General features: G+C 41.8%; 1 protein-coding gene across 1 annotated transcript in view; it reads right to left on the reverse strand.

Annotated features, from left to right (window-relative positions):
- ptprma (protein tyrosine phosphatase receptor type Ma) overlaps positions 1–23,675 on the reverse strand; it is a 296,460-nt gene that overhangs the window by 86,540 nt on the left and 186,245 nt on the right. Inside the window, exon 6 of the mRNA XM_082973036.1 lies at positions 21,532–21,706. Within this exon, the coding sequence (XP_082829162.1) occupies positions 21,532–21,706 (175 nt within the window). The remainder of the gene's footprint in view (positions 1–21,531; positions 21,707–23,675) is intronic.

A 23,675-nucleotide genomic window follows, 5' to 3' on the forward strand; every position in this document is an offset into this window, starting at 1 on the left:
TCATTACAAAAGGAACATACACAATTTATTCAATATAAAGGGTTTAAGTTGCCACGTTCAAATTTTACCTTCTCAGACTTCAGCAAAAAATCAATACTGGAAATTATACCACAACCCTCATGACCTAAACACACCATCAACTTAATCCACAAAACACCCCATTATCCTTTCAATAGATTTACTGCTAGTATTTTATCTCAGGGGGCTATTCCAATTAAATTTTTCCAATTAGATTCATTTCCAATTAAACAAACACAGTCAGAGAAATATCTTATGTATTATATATATATATATATATACATATATACAGTGGGGAGAACAAGTATTTGATACACTGCCGATTTTGCAGGTTTTCCTACTTACAAAGCATGTAGAGGTCTGTAATTGTTTATCAAAGGTACACTTCAACTGTGAGAGACGGAATCTAAAACAAAAATCCAGAAAATCACATTGTATGATTTTTATTTACCTCATCTAACACACACAATGTACTCCCAGTGCTCTGGTCTGGCACCCTAATCCCTATTTAGTGGCCAACTTTTGACCATGGCCTATAGGGATCTAACAGGGCTCTGGTCAAATGTAGTGCACTATATAGAGAATAGAGTGCCTTTTGGTACACACTCACACACTATTCCAAGTACCCTGTTTTCCTCCTTGGTCTTAACCTCCAGTATAGACTGGTTCAGTGTCTGAGAGACTGGGTCTTAACCTCCAGTACAGACTGGTTCAGTGTCTGACAGACTGGGTCTTAACATCCAGTATAGACTGGTTCAGTGTCTGGCAGACTGGGTCTTAACCTCCAGTATAGACTGGTTCAGTGTCTGAGCAGACTGGGTCTTAACCTCCAGTATAGACTGGTTCAGTGTCTGACAGACTGGGTCTTAACCTCCAGTATAGACTGGCTCAGTGTCTGAGAGACTGGGTCTTAACCTCCAGTATAGACTGGTTCAGTGTCTGAGAGACTGGGTCTTAACCTCCAGTATAGACTGGTTCAGTGTCTGAGAGACTGGGTCTTAACCTCCAGTATAGACTGGTTCAGTGTCTGACAGACTGGGTCTTAACCTCCAGTATAGACTGGTTCAGTGTCTGACAGACTGGGCCTTAACCTCCAGTATAGACTGGTTCAGTGTCTGACAGACTGGGTCTTAACCTCCAGTATAGACTGGTTCAGTGTCTGACAGACTGGGCCTTAACCTCCAGTATAGACTGGTTCAGTGTCTGGCAGACTGGGCCTTAACCTCCAGTATAGACTGGTTCAGTGTCTGAGAGACTGGGTCTTAACCTCCAGTACAGACTGGTTCAGTGTCTGACAGACTGGGTCTTAACATCCAGTATAGACTGGTTCAGTGTCTGGCAGACTGGGCCTTAACCTCCAGTATAGACTGGTTCAGTGTCTGAGAGACTGGGTCTTAACCTCCAGTACAGACTGGTTCAGTGTCTGACAGACTGGGTCTTAACCTCCAGTATAGACTGGTTCAGTGTCTGACAGACTGGGCCTTAACCTCCAGTATAGACTGGTTCAGTGTCTGAGAGACTGGGTCTTAACCTCCAGTACAGACTGGTTCAGTGTCTGACAGACTGGGTCTTAACATCCAGTATAGACTGGTTCAGTGTCTGAGAGACTGGGTCTTAACCTCCAGTACAGACTGGTTCAGTGTCTGAGAGACTGGGTCTTAACCTCCAGTACAGACTGGTTCAGTGTCTGACAGACTGGGTCTTAACATCCAGTATAGACTGGAGAGGAGAAGTGTGTGGATTAGCTGGTTCGTTTTAGGTGATGTTTGACTCGCAGGGTGGAAGCTGGGGATTATATGGTTGTACAGCCCTAGCGGTCCAGGTTAAGACAGTCGTGGCGTGTAGACCTACTTCTACCTAGAGCTGTAAAACAAACTTGTGAGAATTGTATTTAAACTCCCCGCTCGTACTCATCAGGAAGTCAAGCATTTTAATCAGCTAAACTGGCTATCTGTAGAAAATATAGTAATATTAATTCAACATGGTCTGGTCCATATAATTATTACTGACTCAGCCCCCAGGTACATACCTAATTATTGAACTTATATTAGAGATGTCCACCAACACGGCACCAGAGCCAGACTCTGATATCGGCTGTTTTAATAGGAAGAGTCTATCTGGTAAGAACACATTTTTTTTATATGCCAGCAGTGTTGAGTGGAACAAACCACCAGAGCAACTCGTATACTCCCTCTCCGGCGCTCGAGGTCGTCAGGCTGCTCATTATTACGCACGCATGTCACCGTCGTTAAGCGCATCAGCGCCTCATCGCTCACCTGGACTCCATCACTTGCCTGATTACCTTCCCTATAACTGTTGATCCCTTCGGTTCTTTCGCCAGGCGTTATTGACTCTGTGTTTCATGTCCTTACGCTACTCGTGTTTCTTGTATTGTTCCATGTTTGTTTATTTATTAAATATTCACTCCCTGTACTTGCTTTCCAACTCCTAGTCCTATGGACTATCTTCTGTATACACCAACCCTACCTTGTCGCCTACGCAACGGATTATCTGAAACGCATTAAGAAGGAAAGAAATTCCACAAATTAACTTTTAACAAGGCACAGCGGTTAATTGAAATGCATTCCAGGTGACTACCTCATGAAGCTGGTTGAGGGAATGCCAAGAGTGTGCAAAGCTGTCATCAAGGCGAAGGGTGGCTACTTTGAAGAATTTCAAAAATGAAATATATTTTGATTTGTTTAACAATTGTTTGGTTACTACATGATTCCATATGTCTTATTTTATCATTTTGATGTCTTCACTATTATTCCACAAATGTAAAAATAAAGAAAAACCCTGGAATGAGTAGGTGTATCCAAACTTTTGATTGGTACTGTATGTAAATAAGGTGTTTCTAAAAATCTGTTTTTGCTTTTTCATTATGGGGTATTGTGTGTAGATTGATGAGGATTTTTATTATGTATTGTATAGACACTCTGTACCCAAGGCACTCTGTCCCCAAGACACTTGTACCACAGACAGTCTGTACCAAAGCAACAGCTTTAGACATGACCTAACTTTTGTCATTAAATCTTTGAACCTATATACCTTATGTACTGTGGTTTCCATACAATACATTACAGATGTAGGATCTTTATTTGAGCCAGTTTACTAAAAATAATCCTGCAGCAACAGAAAATGTGAATGATTATGTTAATTATAATTAATTGGACATTTTTGTTGGGTTGATCCTTTTTTGGGAAAATCAAGTCTGACATTTAAATGTGGAAATTACAAACTTCAGAAGCCTTTTTAAATGTTCTCAACAGGGTGATCAAGTTACGATCCTACATCTGTAGACTCAATAAATAACTAGCTAGTCAATCACGTAGCCAGTCAGGCATAGTCCAGGACACCTGCTATAAGTGAGGACCCTCACGACCATTACACCTGACACTCCCCCACACAAACATAGTTCAGGTCACCTGCTATGAGGACACCAACTGCCCTCACACCCCAATGGATTCATACATGATGACTCACAATCATTCTGTCACAGACATCCCAGCAAACCGGGAACATTCTCAAAACATTAGCGAACATTCCCATTAAGTCCTTGTTAGGGTTTTAGCTAACATTAGGATGATAACGTCCTACAAACATTCCAATAATATGTTTTCTTCCAAGATAATGTTTGAAATGAAATTATCCTTTAAGTGTTGTCCTAACATTCACTAAATATTGTTCACAACATCTAAAAAAAAAGACCACGGAACGTTCTGCTAAGGTTCTCAATAGGTTAACAGTGTCTTCAGAGACTATTCACAAATTCGTTTTTACAAATTAATTAAAAAGGAAAAGATGAAATGTATTGAGTCAATAAATATTCAACCCCTTTTGTTATGGAAAGTCTACATTTCCATAACAAGTCAGAATAATTTGCATGGACTCACTCTGTGTGCAATAATAGTGTTTAACATGATTTTTGAACGTCCACCTCATCTCTGTACCAAGCATACAATTATCTGTAAGGTCCCTCAGTCGAGAAGTGAATTTCGAACACAGATTCAACCACAAAGACCAGGGAGGTTTTCCAATGCCTTGCAAAGAAGGGCACCTATTGGTAGATAGAAGAGATAAAAGCAGACATTGAATATCCCTTTGAGTGTGGTGAAGTTATTAATTACACGTTGGATGGTGTATCAATACACCCAGTCACTACAAAGATACAGGTGTCCTCCCTAACTCAGTTGCCAGAGAGGAAGGAAACTGCTCAGGATTTTCACCATGAGGCCAATGGTGACTTTAAAACAGTTACAGAGTTTAATGGCTGTGGTAGGAGAAAACTGAGGATGGATCAACAACATTGTAGTTACTCCAGAATACATGACAGAGTGAAAATAAGGAAGCCTTTACAAAATAAAAATATTAAAAAACATGCTTCCTGTTTGAAACAAGACACTAAAGTAATAGTGAAAACATGCGGCAAAGCAATGAACTTTTTGTCCTGATTACAAAGTGTTGGGCAAATCCAATACAACACATTACTAAGTAGCGCTATCCATATGTTCAAGCATAGTGGTGGCTGAATCATGTTATGGGAATGCTTATAATTGTTGGAGACTGTACCCTACAGCACTCTATAAAACACCTCATGTATGTGATAGACTGTCAAAGGTACTACATACCGGTAATACACCACATGGCCGAAAATACCTGCTACGTCAAGTATCTCATTCCATCATAATGGACATTAACATGGAGTTTATCCTCCCTTTGCTGCTATAACAGACTCCACTTTTCTGGGAATGCTTTCCACTAGATGTTGGAACATTGCTGCAGAGACTTGCTTCCATTCAGCCACAAGAGCATTAGTGAGGTCTGGCACTGATGTTGGGCGATTAGGCCTGCCTTGCAGTCTGCGTTTCAATTCATCCCAAAGGTCTTCGGTGGGGTTGAGGTCAGGGCTCTGTGCAGGCCAGTCAAGTTCTACCACACCGATATTGACAAACCATTTCTATATGGACCTCGCTTTCTGCACAGGGGCATTGTCATGCTGAAACAGGAAAGGGCCTTCCCCAAACTGTTGCCACAAAGTTGGAAGCACAGAATCGTCTAGAATGCCATTGTCATTGTATGCTGTAGCGTTAAGATTTCCCTTCACTGAAACTGAGGGGCCCAAATCATGAAAAACAACCCCAGACCATTATTCCTCCTCCACCACACTTTAAAGTTGGCACTATGCATTGGGGCAGGTAGCGTTTTCCTGGCATTCGCCAAACCCAGATTAGTCCTTTGGACTACAAGATGGTGAAGTGTGATTCATCCCTCCAGAGAATGTGTTTCCACTGTTTCCACTGAGTCCAACGGCTGTGAGCTTTACACCACTCCAGCTGACGGTTGCATTGAGCATGGTGATCTTAGGCTTGTGTGCTGCTGCTCGGCCATGGAAACCCATTTCATGAAGCTCCCGACGAACAGTTCTTGTGCTGATGTTGCTTCCAGAGGCAGTTTCGAACTCAGTAGTGAGTGTTGCAACTGAGGACAGACGATTTTTACGCGCTATGCGCTTTGGCACTTGGTGGTCCCGTTCTGTGAGCTTGGGTGGCCTACCACTTCACGGCTGAGCCGATGTTGCTCCTAGACATTTTTCACTTCACAATAACAGCACTTACAGTTGACCGGAGCAGCTCTAGCAGGGCAGAAATTTGATGAACTGACTTGTTGGAAATGTGGCATCCTATGACGGTGCCACGTTGAAAGTCACTGAGCTCCTCAGTACGGGCCATTCTATTTCCAATGTTTGTCTATGGAGATTGCATGGCTGTGTGCTCAATTGTATACATGTAACAGCAACGGGTGTGGCTGAAATAGCCGAATCCACTAATTTAAAGGGATGTCCATATACTTTTGGCCATGTAGTGAGTGTTCTTGACAGTGTTGTATGTGTCAAACAGAGGTACAGTACATCACTCGGTTAGTGAACTTGGTTTCAGTGAACCTGTAGGCCTGCGTATATATAGGAAGATTTATGTCTGGTCTGAGTCACTTTATTTCCTGCAGGTGTAGTTCATTATTGTTACTTTACTCTGTACTGTTCTGTGCCATTTATGTAATAACCAAAAAAAATTCACCCACAAAATGTAAATCCCAGTGCAGCTGGTCGGCCTGCTCTTTCTCTTCCCTAATGATGGTAGTGTGTGTTCAGTCCTCGACCTGTTGCCCGTAGAATATCCTAGTTTATTCATTGATTATAGGCCCTGCTTTACTGAAGTTGCGAGACATTGCAAGGAAAGAAATGGCAAAATAGAGCATTGCATTGTGAGATCCAGCTTTTGATTTCCGATAGGCCAAGTGCACGGTTCTGACTCAGTCTGCCTTGTGGCCGACCTGCCTATAATGTACCCCTCCCATCTCTCCATTACCTGCTAGCTCGCTATTTACGGCAACTAATCAGTCTCCTTCATTCCAACAATCCAGAATTTTAGGAGTCGATTCCTAGCGGAATATGTGTTTTCTTTCTACTAAATGTCTTGGTAAGTCACGGTATTTCAACTTTAAAGTACTTTTTTTTTTTAGGAGAGAGTGGTCTGAGCGCAGGTAGCAGGAAGGCACCTCGAGATTATTTGACTGACAGTTCTGGTCGCCTGGTGATGGACATTAGTCTCGCTTCAGAAGTGGCATTCCTTTACAGATGAGTAAAATGCCCGTTCAGCGGCGTTTCTAAACTATCTCCAGAGAAGGTTTTGCGTCGACATTTAAACGCTGTAGTGTACCCTTACAGACAAACAATAACCGCTGTAGATTTAACTCCGTTGCCATGCCCTAGCGGTCAATATGTTGCCTTCAGAAAGTATTCACACCCCTTGATTTATTCCACATTTTGAAGTGTTACAGCCTGAATTCAAAATGGTGTAAAGATGTTGTTTTTTCTCACCCATCGACACACAATACCCCATAATGACAAAGTGTAAACATGTTTTTTAGACATTTTTGCAAATGTATTGAAAAATAAATACAGAAATCTCATTTACATACGTATTCACACCCCTAAATCAATACTTTGCAGAATCACCTTTGGCGGCGATTATAGCTGTGAGTCTTCTGGGGTAAGTCTCTAAAAGCTTTGCACACATGGATTGTACAATATTTGCCCATTTTTGTTACAAAAAAATGTCAAGCTCTGTCAAGTTGATTGCTGATCATTGTGAGACAGCAATTTCCAAGTCTTGCTATAGATTTTCAAGTCAATTTAAGTAAACACTGTAACTAGGCCACTAGAAACATTCAACATCGTCTTGGTAAGCAACTCCAGTGTATATTTGGCCTTGTGTTTTAGGTTATTGTCCTGCTGAAAGGAAAATTCGTCTCCCTTGTGTCTGTTGGAAGGCAGACTGAACCAGGTTTTCCTCTTGGATTGTGAATGTGCTTATAGCTGTATTCCATTTATTTTGATCCTAAAAAAAACTCCCTAGTCCTTGCAGATGACTAACGGATTTGTCCCAAACGTACAAAAAGTGTATTTCTTTGCCACATTTTTTGTAGTATTATTTCAAGTGTCTTGTTGCAAACAGGATACATGTTTTGGAACATATTTATTCTGTTTAGGCTTCCTTCTTTTCACTCTGTCATTTATGTTAGTATTGTGGAGTAACTACAATGTTGTTGATCCATCCTCAGTTATCTCCTATCACAACCATCTCTGTAACTGTTTTAAAATCACCATTGGCATTGTGGCAAAATCCCTGAGCAGTTTCCTTCCTCTCCAGCAACTGAGTTAGGAAGGACACCTGTATCTCTGTAGTGACTGGGTGCATTTCCTACCCTTATTTTACCAGTTAGGTTGACTGAGAACACATTCTCATTTACAGCAACAACCTGGGGAATAGTTACATGGGATGTAAAAAAATATATTTAAATGTTTTTATTATGATTTTTTTGTTTTACCAATCTACAAATCTGTGCCATTCTTTGTGAGGCATTGGAAAACCTCCCTGATGTTTGTGGTTGAATTCACTACTTCTTTGTGAGGCATTACAGACAATTGTATGTGTGGGGAACCTAGATGAGGTAGTCGTTCAAAAATCATGGTAAACACTAGTATTGCACACAGATTGAGTCCATGCAACTTATTATGTGATTTGTTAAGCGCATTTTTTTTTTTTTACTTATTTAGGCTTGCCTTAACAAAGGATTTGAATACTTATTGACTCAAAACATTTCAGATTCAAATTTGTATACATTTCCAAAACATTCTACAAACAAAATTCCACTTTCACATTATTGAGTATTGTGTGTCGATCAGTGACACAAAATCTCAATGTAATGAATGTTTTATTCAGGCTGTAACACAACAACAAATGTTGGGAAAAGTAAGGCACTGTACAGTACATAAGTAAAATGAACATTATTCTGCATTGTGAATTGACCTGCATATTAAATTTGTAATATTATTCTTTTAACAGAAAATTGATCATTTCTTTCTCCATTTTATCACATCCTTAACTAACACAACACACAGTGCTACTGTTAACAGTAAAACACGAGTCACAGAAAACAGCATCACAACTTAGCAAAACATCCCAACATGGGTGACCTCTTCTGAATGATGCACTTCTTTTGAAAAGCTTTAAAACCAAACACAATAGCAGAGATAGTAAGCTATTACAGCTGTGTGAAACAGGCACGGTGGGTTCTGGAATTCAAAAGATCTGTTCTACAACTGTTAAGATGGGTTCTATAATTGTTAAGATGGGTTCTACAACTGTTAAGAAGGGTTCTACAACTGTTAAGATGGGTTCAACAAATGTTCAGATGGGTTCTACAACTGTTAAGATGGGTTCTACAACTGTTAAGAAGGGTTCTACAACTGTTAAGATGGGATCTAGTACTGCTAAGATGTGTTCTACAACTATTAAGATGGGTTCTATAACTGTTAAGATGGGTTGTGGAACTATTAAGATGTGTTCTATAACTGTTAAGGAGGGTTCACAACTATTAAGATGGGTTCTATAATTGTTAAGATGGGATCTAGTACTGCTGAGATGTGTTCTACAACTATTAAGATGGGTTCTACAACTATTAAGATGGGTTCTATAACTGTTAAGATGGGTTGTGGAACTATTAAGATGGGTTCTACAACTGTTAAGATGGGTTGTGGAACTATTAAGATGGGTTCTACAACTGTTAAGATGGGTTGTGGAACTATTAAGATGGGTTCTATAACTGTTAAGATGGGTTCTACAACTATTAAGATGGGTTATATAACTGTTAAGATGGGTTCTACAACTATTAAGATGGGATCTAGAACTGTTAAGATGTGTTCTACAACTATTAAGATGGGTTCTATAACTGTCAAGATGGGTTCTACAACTATTAAGATGGGTTCTATAACTGTTAAGATGGGTTCTACAACTATTAAGATGGGTTCTATAACTGTTAAGATGGGTTGTGGAACTATTAAGATGGGTTCTATAACTGTTAAGATGGGTTCTAGAAGGGTTCTATAACTATTAAGATGGGTTCTATAACTGTTAAGATGGGTTGTAGAACTATTAAGATGGGTTCTAGAACTATTAAGATGGGTTCTATAACTGTTAAGATGGGTTGTAGAACTATTAAGATGTTAATAGCTCAGTTTTGTCAGCACTTTAATCCTCAGGAGGGGGTTTAGACAGAAGAGGGACATCAGAGTGCTAAGAGAGAGAGGGAGAGAGCGAGGGTTAGAATGCAGCTGAGAACAGGCTACTGTGTGTGTGTGTGTGTGTGTGTGTGTATGCGTAGTGTCAGTGTCTGTGTCAGTGTGTGTGTGTGTGTGCGTGCTATATGAGAGCAGACAGCGCCATACGCCAGGGTCAGCGAGCAGCTGTTGCCACGGTGATGTTGACCAGGCAGCCAGGCGGCAGGGAGACAGCTGTCCTCTAAATATCACAGCACCTGCCAGGAACGTATGAACCCACACAAACACACACACACACTAACACAAACACACTAACACACACACAGACACAAGTGTGCATACAGTAGACACACACACACACACACACACACACATACACACGCCATAGTGCGCTCAGACACACACGTGCCGTTCCACAGCGACAGTAACCAGGGAGCCTGGCTCTTACAGTAGGTTTGTCTAGCTAAGGACCGACTCTCCCGTTCCTCAGCAATAGTAACCAGGGAGACAGGCTCTGAGGATGCATTTACACAGGCAGCCCAATTCTGTTCTGTTTCCACAATTATTGGCCTGTTGACCGATCAGAACAGATATTTTTGGCAGTTGTTAGTTACCCTAACCCCCTACTATAGTAGTTAGTTACCCTAACCCCCTACTATAGTAGTTAGTTACCCTAACCCCCTACTATAGTAGTTAGTTACCCTAACCCCCTACTATAGTAGTTAGTTACCCTAACCATCTACTATAGTAGTTAGTTACCCTAACCCCCTACTATAGTAGTTAGTTACCCTAACCCCCTACTATAGTAGTTAGTTACCCTAACCCCCTACTATAGTAGTTAGTTACTATAACCCCCTACTATAGTAGTTAGTTACTATAACCCCCTACTATAGTAGTTAGTTACCCTAACCCCCTACTATAGTAGTTAGTTACCCTAACCCCCTACTATAGTAGTTAGTTACCCTAACCATCTACTATAGTAGTTAGTTACTATAACCCCCTACTATAGTAGTTAGTTACCCTAACCCCCTACTATAGTAGTTAGTTACCCTAACCCCCTACTATAGTAGTTAGTTACCATAACCCCCTACTATAGTAGTTAGTTACCCTAACCCCCTACTATAGTAGTTAGTTACCCTAACCCCCTATTTTAGTAGTTAGTTACTATAACCCCCTACTATAGTAGTTAGTTACTATAACCCCCTACTATAGTAGTTAGTTACTATAACCCCCTACTATAGTAGTTAGTTACCCTAACCCCCTACTATAGTAGTTAGTTACTATAACCCCCTACTATAGTAGTTAGTTACTATAACCCCCTACTATAGTTGTTAGTTACCATAACCCCCTACTATAGTAGTTAGTTACCATAACCCCCTACTATAGTAGTTAGTTACCCTAACCCCCTACTATAGTAGTTAGTTACCCTAACCCCCTACTATAGTAGTTAGTTACCCTAACCCCCTACTATAGTAGTTAGTTACCCTAACCCCCTACTATAGTAGTTAGTTACTATAACCCCCTACTATAGTAGTTAGTTACTATAACCCCCTACTATAGTTGTTAGTTACCATAACCCCCTACTATAGTAGTTAGTTACCATAACCCCCTACTATAGTAGTTAGTTACCATAACCCCCTACTATAGTAGTTAGTTACCCTAACCCCCTACTATAGTAGTTAGTTACCATAACCCCCTACTATAGTAGTTAGTTACCATAACCCCCTACTATAGTAGTTAGTTACCCTAACCCCCTACTATAGTAGTTAGTTACCCTAACCCCCTACTATAGTAGTTAGTTACCATAACCCCCTACTATAGTAGTTAGTTACCCTAACCCCCTACTATAGTAGTTAGTTACCCTAACCCCCTACTATAGTAGTTAGTTACCCTAACCATCTACTATAGTAGTTAGTTACCCTAACCCCCTACTATAGTAGTTAGTTACCCTAACCCCCTACTATAGTAGTTAGTTACCCTAACCATCTACTATAGTAGTTAGTTACCCTAACCCCCTACTATAGTAGTTAGTTACCCTAACCCCCTACTATCGTAGTTAGTTACCCTAACCCCCTACTATAGTAGTTAGTTACTATAACCCCCTACTATAGTAGTTAGTTACTATAACCCCCTACTATAGTAGTTAGTTACCCTAACCCCCTACTATAGTAGTTAGTTACTATAACCCCCTACTATAGTAGTTAGTTACCATAACCCCCTACTATAGTAGTTAGTTACCATAACCCCCTACTATAGTAGTTAGTTACCCTAACCCCCTACTATAGTAGTTAGTTACCCTAACCCCCTACTATAGTAGTTAGTTACCATAACCCCCTACTATAGTAGTTAGTTACCCTAACCCCCTACTATAGTAGTTAGTTACCCTAACCCCCTACTATAGTAGTTAGTTACCCTAACCCCCTACTATAGTAGTTAGTTACTATAACCCCCTACTATAGTAGTTAGTTACTATAACCCCCTACTATAGTAGTTAGTTACCCTAACCCCCTACTATAGTAGTTAGTTACCCTAACCCCCTACTATAGTAGTTAGTTACCCTAACCATCTACTATAGTAGTTAGTTACTATAACCCCCTACTATAGTAGTTAGTTACCCTAACCCCCTACTATAGTAGTTAGTTACCCTAACCCCCTACTATAGTAGTTAGTTACCATAACCCCCTACTATAGTAGTTAGTTACCCTAACCCCCTACTATAGTAGTTAGTTACCCTAACCCCCTATTTTAGTAGTTAGTTACTATAACCCCCTACTATAGTAGTTAGTTACTATAACCCCCTACTATAGTAGTTAGTTACTATAACCCCCTACTATAGTAGTTAGTTACTATAACCCCCTACTATAGTAGTTAGTTACTATAACCCCCTACTATAGTAGTTAGTTACCCTAACCCCCTACTATAGTAGTTAGTTACTATAACCCCCTACTATAGTAGTTAGTTACTATAACCCCCTACTATAGTTGTTAGTTACCATAACCCCCTACTATAGTAGTTAGTTACCATAACCCCCTACTATAGTAGTTAGTTACCCTAACCCCCTACTATAGTAGTTAGTTACCCTAACCCCCTACTATAGTAGTTAGTTACCCTAACCCCCTACTATAGTAGTTAGTTACTATAACCCCCGACTATAGTAGTTAGTTACTATAACCCCCTACTATAGTAGTTAGTTACTATAACCCCCTACTATAGTAGTTAGTTACTATAACCCCCTACTATAGTAGTTAGTTACTATACCCCCCTACTATAGTAGTTAGTTACTATAACCCCCTACTATAGTAGTTACTATAACCCCCTACTATAGTAGTTAGTTACCCTAACCCCTTACTATAGTAGTTCGTTACCCTAACCCCCTACTATAGTAGTTAGTTACCCTAACCCCCTACTATAGTAGTTAGTTACTATAACCCCCTACTATAGTAGTTAGTTACTATAACCCCCTACTATAGTAGTTAGTTACTATAACCCCCTACTATAGTAGTTAGTTACACTAACCCCCTACTATAGTAGTTAGTTACTATAACCCCCTACTATAGTAGTTAGTTACTATAACCCCCTACTATAGTAGTTAGTTACTATAACCCCCTACTATAGTAGTTAGTTACTATAACCCCCTAGTATAGTAGTTAGTTACCCTAACCCCCTACTATAGTAGTTAGTTACCCTAACCCCCTACTATAGTAGTTAGTTACCCTAACCCCCTACTATAGTAGTTAGTTACCCTAACCCCCTACTATAGTAGTTAGTTACTATAACCCCCTACTATAGTAGTTAGTTACTATAACCCCCTACTATAGTAGTTAGTTACACTAACCCCCTACTATAGTAGATAGTTACTATAACCCCCTACTATAGTAGTTAGTTACTATAACCCCCTACTATAGTAGTTAGTTACTATAACCCCCTACTATAGTAGTTAGTTACACTAACCCCCTACTATAGTAGTTAGTTACTATAACCCCCTACTATAGTAGTTAGTTACTATAACCCCCTACTATAGTAGTTAGTTACCCTAACCCCCTACTATAGTAGTTAGTTACTATAACCCCCTACTATAGTAGTTAGTTACTATAACCCCCTACTATAGTAGTTAGTTACTATAACCCCCTACTATAGTAGTTAGTTACTATAACCCCCTACTATAGTAGTTAGTTACTATAACCCCCTACTATAGTAGTTAGTTACTATAACCCCCTACTCTAGTGTTCAGTTACTATAACCCCCTACTATAGTAGTTAGTTACCCTAAACCCCTACTATAGTAGTTAGTTACCCTAAACCCCTACTATAGTAGTTAGTTACTATAACCCCCTACTATAGTAGTTAGTTACCCTAACCACCTACTATAGTAGTTAGTTACTATAACCCCCTACTATAGTAGTTAGTTACTATAACCCCCTACTATAGTAGTTAGTTACTATAACCCCCTACTATAGTAGTTAGTTACTATAACACCCTACTGTAGTAGTTAGTTACTATAACCCCCTACTGTAGTAGTTAGTTACTATAACCCCCTACTATAGTAGTTAGTTACTATAACCCCCTACTATAGTAGTTAGTTACCCTAACCCTACTATAGTAGTTAGTTACTATAACCCCCTACTATAGTAGTTAGTTACCCTAACCCCCTACTATAGTAGTTAGTTACTATAACCCCCTACTATAGTAGTTAGTTACTATAACCCCCTACTATAACCCCCCCCACCACCACCATATCACCACACCAACCATACCATTACACCACCACACCCATACCACCACACCCATACCACCACACCACACCACACCCATACCACCACACCCACACCCATACCACCACACACAGCACACCACCACACCCATACCACCACCAAACCACCTCACCCATACCACCACCACCCCACCACAACCATACCACCGCCACACCACACCACCACACCACCACACCCATACCACCACACCCATACCACCACCACACCACACCACCTCACCCATACCACCACCACACCACCACACCACACCACCACACCACCACCACACCCATACCACCACACCCATACCACCACACCACACCACCACACCACCCATACCACCACACCCATACCACCACACCCCCACACCCATACCACTACACCATCACACCCATACCACCACACCACCACCACACCCATACAACCACACCCACACCCCCACACCCATACCACCACCACACCACCACACCCATACCACCACACCCATATCACCACACAACCACACCCATACCACTACCACATCGCTTCACCATGCAGCGCCATGGGACTCCAGGTAGTTGGAGCCAGGGTGACACACAGACACAGACAGAGACCGTGGAGGTACAGCGGCGAGTATGGCGGGGTTTTTGGACCAGCTGTGTGTTGTTGTGTTCTCTGGAAGTAGGCCTATAAGGGCAACACACTTCCCCACACACACACACTATCTCTCACACACACACACACACACACACACACACACACACACACACACACACACACACACACACACACACACACACACACACACACACACACACACACACACACACACAGGCACACACACACGCACACACACACACACACACACACACACACACACACACATAGGCAGGCATATAAATCTAATGAAACACTGGCATGGGGAAGCAGAAGTGATTATCCTACATAATCAACCATTCAGTCTCCTCATGGCATGGTGAAGGAACGACAGAGGATCGTTATGAAGGACGATAGTAGAGGGGGAGAGGTGGAGGGGGAGGGAGGGAGGGAGAGATGGAGAGAGAGGTGGAGAGAGAGATGGAGAGGGAAAGGAGAGAGACGACAGACCACGTATTCACCCTGAACACCCTAATTGACAAACAAACAAACCAAAACAAAGGCAAAGTCTTCTCATGCTTTGTTGACTTCAAAAAAGCTTTTGACTCAATTTGGCACAAGGGTCTGCTATACAAATTGATGGAAAGTGGTGTTGGGTGAAAAACATATGACATTATAAAATCCATGTACACAAACAACAAGTGAGCGGTTAAAACTGGCAAAAAAAAACACACATTTCTTTCCACAGGGCCGAGGGGTGAGACAGGGATGCAGCTTAAGCCCCACCCTCTTCAACATATATATCAATGAATTGGCGAGGGCACTAGAACAGTCTGCAGCACCCGGCCTCACCCTACTAGAATCTGAAGTCAAATGTCTACTGTTTGCTGATGATCTGGTGCTTCTGTCCCCAACAAAGGAGGGCCTACAGCAGCACCTAGATCTTCTGCACAGATTCTGCCAGACCTGGGCCTTGACAGTAAATCTCAGTAAAACTAAAATAATGGTGTTCGAAACAGTCCAGTCGCCAGGACCACAAATACAAATTCCATCTAGACACCGTTGCCCTAGAGCACACAAAAAAACGATACATACCTCGGCCTAAACATCAGCGCCACAGATAACTTCCACAAAGCTGTGAATGAGCTGAGAGACAAGGGAAGAAGGGCATTCTATGCCATCAAAAGGAACATAAAATTTGACATGCCAATTAGGATCTGGCTAAAAATACTTGAATCAGTTACAGAACCCATTGCCCTTTATGGTGTGAGGTCTGGGGTCTGCACACCAACCAAGAATTCTCTAAATGGGACAAACACCAAATTGAGACTCTGGATGCAGAATTCTGCAAATATATCCTCTGTATACAACGTTAAACACCAAATAATGCATGCAGAGCAGAATTAGGACGATACCCGCTATTTATCAAAATCCAGAAAAGGGCTGTTAAATTCTACAACCACCTAAAAGGAAGTGATTCTCAAACCTTCCATAAGAAAGCCATCACCTACAGAGAAATGAACCTGGAGAAGAGTCCCCTTAGCAAGCTGGTCCTCGGGCTCTGTTCACAAACACAAACACACCCCACAGAGCCCCAGGACAGCAACACAAGTAGAAGCAACCAAATCATGAGAAAACAAAAATATAATTACTTGACACATTGGAAAGAATTTACCAAAAAACAGAGCAAACTAGAAACTAGTTGGCCCTAAACAGTGAGTACACAGTGGCAGAATACCTGACCACTGTGACTAACACAAACTTAAGGAAATCTTTGACTATGTACAGACTCAGTGAGCATAGCCTTGCTACTGAGAAAGGCTGCCGTAGACAGACCTGGCTCTCAAGAGAAGACAGGCTATGTGCACACTGCCCACAAAATGAGGTGGAAACTGAGCTGCAATTCCTAACCTCCTGCCAAATGTATGACCATTTAGAGACACATATTTCCTTCAGATTACACAGACCCACAAATAATTCGAAAAGAAATCACATTTTGATAAAATCCCATATCTATTGGGTGAAATACCACAGTGAGCCATCACAGCAGCAAGATTTGTGACCTGTTGCCACAAAAAAAGGGCAACCAGTGAAGAACAAACACAATTGTAAATACTTATTATTATATATAAATATATTTTAACCTCTCTTGGGTAGGGGGCAGTATTTTGATGTCCGGATGAAAAGCGTGCCCAAAGTAAACTGCCTGTTACTCAGGCGAGATGCTAGGATATGCATATAACTGGTATATTTGGATAGAAAACACTCTACAGTTTCTAAAACTGTTAAAATCATGTCTGTGAGTATAACAGAACTGATATGGTAGGCGAAACCCAGAGGACAAACCATCCCCAAAAATGTTTTGCGCTCTGCATTTTCACCGGATGTTGGCCAGGTGGGACGACCCATATTAACCCATTTTTCTCCACAATTTTGTGGTACCCAATTGGTAGTTACAGTCTTGTCCCATCGCAGCAACTCCCGTACGGACTCAGGAGAGGCGAAGGTCGAGAGCCATGCGCCCTCCGAAACACAACCCAAACAAGCTGCACTGTTACTTGACACAATGCCCGCTTAACCCGAAAGCCAGCCGCACCAATGAGAAAACACCTTACACCTGGCGTGCACTGTGCCCGGTCCACCACAGCAGTCGCTAGTGCATAATTGGACAAGGTATCCCTGCCGGCCATACCCTCCCCTAACAAGGACGACGCTGGGCCAATTGTGCGCCGCCCCATGGGTCTCTCGGTCGCAGCCGGCTCGGACAGAGCCTGGACTCAAACCCAGAATCTCTAGTGGCACAGCTAGCACTGCAATGCAGTGCCTTAGACCACTGCACCAGTCGGGAGGCCCATTGTAAATACAACCTATATTTATGTTTATTTATTTTCCCTTTTGTACTTTAACACTTTGCACATCATTGCAACACTATACACTGTATATACATAATATGACATTTGTAATGTCTTTATTCTTTTGGAACTTCTGTGAGAGGAGAGACAGAAAGAGAGATGGAGAGAGGAAGGGAGAGGAGAGACAGAAAGAGAGAGAGAGATGGAGAGAGAGCTGGAGAGAAAGAAAGAGAGAGAGAGAGAAGAGGAGTTGTCAGAAAGAGGAGTATCTCAGATCATAATCCATGGTTACGGTGAATACACAACTGAGTAGGATTTACCATTCCCAGGCATTCCCGAGGTTAACACAGTGTTTAATGTCTGCTACAATAAGATGAGATACAGACGGTTTATTTGAGACACTTACGACTGTGAAAAATACAGTTATTTTTCTTCATTGACAGAGTGGGTTCAATTGAGAGCACTGGATTTGAGTTCTAAACCGGATACTTGTCAGATCATTTACATTTACATTTAAGTCATTTAGCAGACGCTCTTATCCAGAGCGACTTACAAATTGGTGCATTCACCTTATAATATCCAGTGGAACAACCACTTTACAATAGATCATGAAGCACAATTTGAAACGGGATAAAACTAACGCTAGTAATCAAAATAAATGATATAGTTCAATCTTACATGTTCTATGTTTGAACTGCTTTTGAAAGAAAAAGTTGAATTGAAACAATATTGGCATTGTTGAATTCTTTTTTTTCCCATCATAGCAAGCTAGGACTGATGGTTTGGTTAACTTAAACTAGCAAGTCTTTTTGGTTACCAAGTCAACTATTGTAGCTATTTTAGTAAACTTGCTAGCTACTTCAGTGGATGTTGAAAACATTTCTAGAGGCAAATGTGTTAAATTACAGCCATGGTGAAAAGGGATAATTATCTCGGGGCTCTATGAGTTCTCTGGAAAATTATGCAACTCCGGCATTCATTTTTCTCTCCGTAGAACACATAGCCCCTTGTTGATGATCGCTTATTTGTTTATGTTTTTTACTTCTTAGCCATTTAGTAGGCTTATCCAGAGCAATTAGGGTTACCTGCCTTGTTCAAGAACAAAGACAGATTTTCCACCTAGTCAGTTCAGGGATTTGAACTAGCAACCTTTCAGTTACTGCCAGGTTACCTACAGTAGTTACTGACCCAACGGTCTTAACTGCCAGGTTACCTACAGTAGTTACTGACCCAACAGTTTTTACTGCCAGGTTACCTACAGTAGTTACTGACCCAACAGTTTTTACTGCCAGGTTACCTACAGTAGTTACTGACCCAACGGTTTTTACTGCCAGGTTACCTACAGTAGTTACTGACCCAACGGTCTTAACTGCCAGGTTACCTACAGTAGTTACTGACCCAACGGTCTTAACTGCCAGGTTACCTACAGTAGTTACTGACCCAACGGTCTTAACTGCCAGGTTACCTACAGTAGTTACTGACCCAACGAGTCTTAACTGCCAGGTTACCTACAGTAGTTACTGACCCAACAGTCTTAACTGCCAGGTTACCTACAGTAGTTACTGACCCAACAGTCTTAACTGCCAGGTTACCTACAGTATATGCCTTAATTTATATCACAGGATTGACTGCAAGATTATGGAGGGTTTTTTATGACACACACTTGACTTTTTTTGGGGGGGGGGGGGAATCCTGATTTGTATCCAACGAACAATCTCTAGTGACGCAGAGGGGGGGGGGGGGGGTGTGTGTGTGTGTGTGTGTGTGTGTGTGTGTGTGTGTGTGTGTGTGTGTGTGTGTGTGTGTGTGTGTGTGTGTTGCCGAGTGTGTTACTGAGTGCCTACAGTACAGTATATTATTAAACCCTAAATTCTCCATGAACACACCACTGAAGTATTAGGCTCCCGAGTGGCGCAGTGGTCTAAAGGCACTGCATCTCAGCGCTAGAGGCGTCACTACAGACCCTGGTTTGATTCCAGGCTGTATCACAACAGGCCGTGATTGGGAGCCCCATAGGGCGGCGCACAATTGGCCCAGCGGCGTCTGGGTTTGGCCCGGGGTAGGCCGTCATTGTAAATATGCATTTGCTCTTAACTGACTTGCCAAGTTAAATAAAGGTTAAATAAACACACTGTCAACCACAAAGACTTTGTATGGGACCTTATTCCCTTTATAGTGCACTTCTTTTGACCAGGGCCCAAAGGGTTAGTAGTGCACTTCTTTTGACCAGGGCCCAAAGGGTTAGTAGTGCACTACTTTTGACCAGGGCCCATAGGGTTAATAGTGCACTAGTTTTGACCAGGGCCCATAGGGTTAATAGTGTACTACTTTAGACCAGGGCCCATAGGGTTAATAGTGTACTACTTTAGACCAGGGCCCATAGGGTTAATAGTGCACTACTTTTGACCAGAGCTCTATGGGGTACGTAGGGACTGGGGTGTCATTTGAGACGCACCCTCAGTCCTCCCATCTCTCTCTCTTTCCTATGTCTGTGTAAAACAGTATTCTGAGGACGGGGCCGTTATAACATGATTGACACCCCTCCATCCAGACATACTGGATTAAACCTATCAATCAAACACAAAGCTGCCAGACAAAAAATAAAAAAAGAGAGGCAGGCAGGCCAGTAAATTCAATAGACAGCGCAGGCCGACCGAGGGTTGAAGAAATATACACAGCCATTACAGGACTATAGGGCTGAAGGAAAAAAGCCATTCTGGATTTAGTTTCACACTCAGTCCATAAATTCATATCAAACTGCAGGGAGAGGAGAAGGAGGGTGGTACGAGAGAGGTTCCTCTGTGTGTGTGTGTGTGTGTGTGTGTGTGTGTGTGTGTGTGTGTGTGTGTGTGTGTGTGTGTGTGTGTGTGTGTGTGTGTGTGTGTGTGTGTGTGTGTGTGTGTGTGTGTCGTGCGTGTGTGTGTGTGTGTGTGTGTGTCTGTTTGTCTGTGTGTGTTTGTTTGTAAGTGTGGGTTGCCCTAAATGGTTAGAGTTGTATGGCTGATGTTGGTGAGCAGGAAAAGACAGGAAGAAGCAGGAAGCAGAAGATGGGTCTGCCTTGTCCTTTATGGCGGAATGGGTCTGTATCATAATTTAGGTTAAAATGGGTCAGTCCTCCTCTACGCTCGTTCAAGGGCAGGACTTTATAGAGAACACACACATCCCAGTCAACTAGGGAACACATCAACATAAACTTTCACTTCTCTGGCTGTGTTTTATATTTAACCTCGTTGGGGGTTTCCTTTCATCTTTGAGGATATTCTGGAAAACAACGTCTGAATGATTTCCTGGTTGTATATATCTTGTGCTCATTGCTCTGTGAAGGTCGTGGGAATGTTGGGGCTATTTCAGTACTACTGTGGATCCATTTCACAATTCACCACAATGTCATTTAAAAGGTTTGGAGGATTACGTTTTATGGTGAGTTCTCCATAGCTGGACACTATGGTACTTACGTTTTATGGTGAGTTCTCCATAGTTGGACACTATGGTACTTACGTTTTATGGTGAGTTCTCCATTGCTGGACACTATGGTACTTACGTTTTATGGTGAGTTCTCCATAGTTGGACACTATGGTACTTACGTTTTATGGTGAGTTCTCCATAGCTGGACACTATGGTACTTACGTTTTATGGTGAGTTCTCCATAGTTGGACACTATGGTACTTACGTTTTATGGTGAGTTCTCCATAGTTGGACACTATGGTACTTACGTTTTATGGTGAGTTCTCCATAGTTGGACACTCCAACTCCTTTGTCAGAGTGGACTATGCATCGGTAGCGTCCTGAGTCTCCTTTAGTGGTGTTCTCCACGTCGAAGGTCCCAATGAAGCGTCTGTTGTTCCACGGCTTAGTGGACTTCATAGGGGCCTCGCGTCCACCGATGCCCTGTTGAAACACACAGCAGGTTAGATGTAGTTTTAGTGGTACGTGGTCATTTAGTGGCATTCGCAGGGAACTTGCGTCCACCCATACTTTGTTTGGAATGCAGACGGGGGTTAGCTCTCAAAACGTAGGGTTAGGCAAATTGACAGGTTTATTTACTAAAGTGGCTTGACCTTGATTGCGTCAGTGTGTGTGGGGACAACATCAGTGTGTGTGTGTGTGTGTGTGTGTGTGTGTGTGTGTGTGTGTGTGTGTGTGTGTGTGTGTGTGTGTGTGTGTGTGTGTGTGTGTGTGTGTGTGTGTGTGTGTGTGGCAGCAGAGCCAACAGGGTCATATTAGCCAGGTGTAGAAGCTGTATGCTGATATTTAGAACAAGGTCACATCACTTCACTACACTGCAGAAATGTTATATACACTGTAGTAGTCTACAGTGCATTTAGAAAGTATTCAGACCCCTCGACTATTTCCACATTTTGTTACGTTACAACCTTATTTTAAAATTCATTTTTACATTTTTTTTAAAATCCTCATTAATCTACAGACAATACACCATAATGACAAAGCGAAAACAGTTTTTTTTTTAAATGTTTGCACATTTATTAAAAATAAAAAAACAGAAATACCTTATTTACATAAGTATTCAGACCCTTTGCTATGAGATTTCGAAATTGAGCTCAGGTGCATCCTGTTTCCATTGATCATCCTTGAGATGTTTCTACAACTTCATTGGAGTCCACCTGTGGTAAATTCTATTGATTGGACATGATTTGGAAAGGCACACACCCGTCTATATAAGGTCCCACAGTTGACAGTGCATGTCAGAACAAAAACCAAGCCATGAGGTCAAAGGAATTGGTGGAGAAGGGCCTTGAACTCAATGGTCACTCTGACAGAGCACCAGAGTTTGTCTGTGGAGATGGGAGAACCTTCCAGAAGGACAACCATCTCTGCAGCACTCCACCAATCAGGCCAGACGGAAGCCACTCCTCAGTAAAAAGCACATGACAGCTCGCTTGGAGTTTGCCAAAAGGCAGAGGTGTGGCTCAGTTGGTAGAGCATAGTTGGTAGAGCATGGTGTTTGCAACGCCAGGGTTGTGGGTTTGAATCCCACGGGGGACCAGTATGAAAAAAAAATGTATGAAATGTATGCATTCACTACTGTAAGTCGCTCTGGATAAGAGCATCTGCTAAATGACTAAAATGTACTCAATTGTCATACTTGTGTAAAAGTAAAGATACCTTAGTATAAAATGACTCAAGTAAAAGTGAAAGTAACCCAGTAAAATACTACTTCAGTAAAAGTCTAAAAGTATGAGATTTTATAAATACTTAAGTACAGTGGTGGAAAAAAGTACTACATTTTCATACTTGAGTAAAAGTACAAAGTAAAAGTAAATGCTATACATCAAATTCCTTATATTTAGTAAACCAGACGGCACAATTTCCTTTTTTATTACAGCCAGGTGTAACTCAGACATAATTTACAAAGGAAGCATTTATGTTTAGTGAGTCCACCAGATCAGACAGTTGGGATGACCAGGGATGTTCTCTGTTTAGTGAGTCCACCAGATCAGAGGCAGTAGGGATGACCAGGGATGTTCTCTGTTTAGTGAGTCCTCCAGATCAGAGGCAGTAGGGATGACCAGGGATGTTCTCTGTTTAGTGAGTCCTCCAGATCAGAGGCAGTAGGGATGACCAGGGATGTTCTCTGTTTAGTGAGTCCTCCAGATCAGAGACAGTAGGGATGACCAGGGATGTTCTCTGTTTAGTGAGTCCTCCAGATCAGAGGCAGTAGGGATGACCAGGGATGTTCTCTGTTTAGTGAGTCCTCCAGATCAGAGGCAGTAGGGATGACCAGGGATGTTCTCTGTTTAGTGAGTCCACCAGATCAGAGGCAGTAGGGATGACCAGGGATGTTCTCTGTTTAGTGAGTCCACCAGATCAGAGGCAGTAGGGATGACCAGGGATGTTC

This window comes from Salmo salar, chromosome 03 (genome assembly GCF_965601325.2).
Source record: "Salmo salar chromosome 03, fSalSal1, whole genome shotgun sequence".
Taxonomy (NCBI): Eukaryota; Metazoa; Chordata; class Actinopteri; order Salmoniformes; family Salmonidae; genus Salmo; species Salmo salar.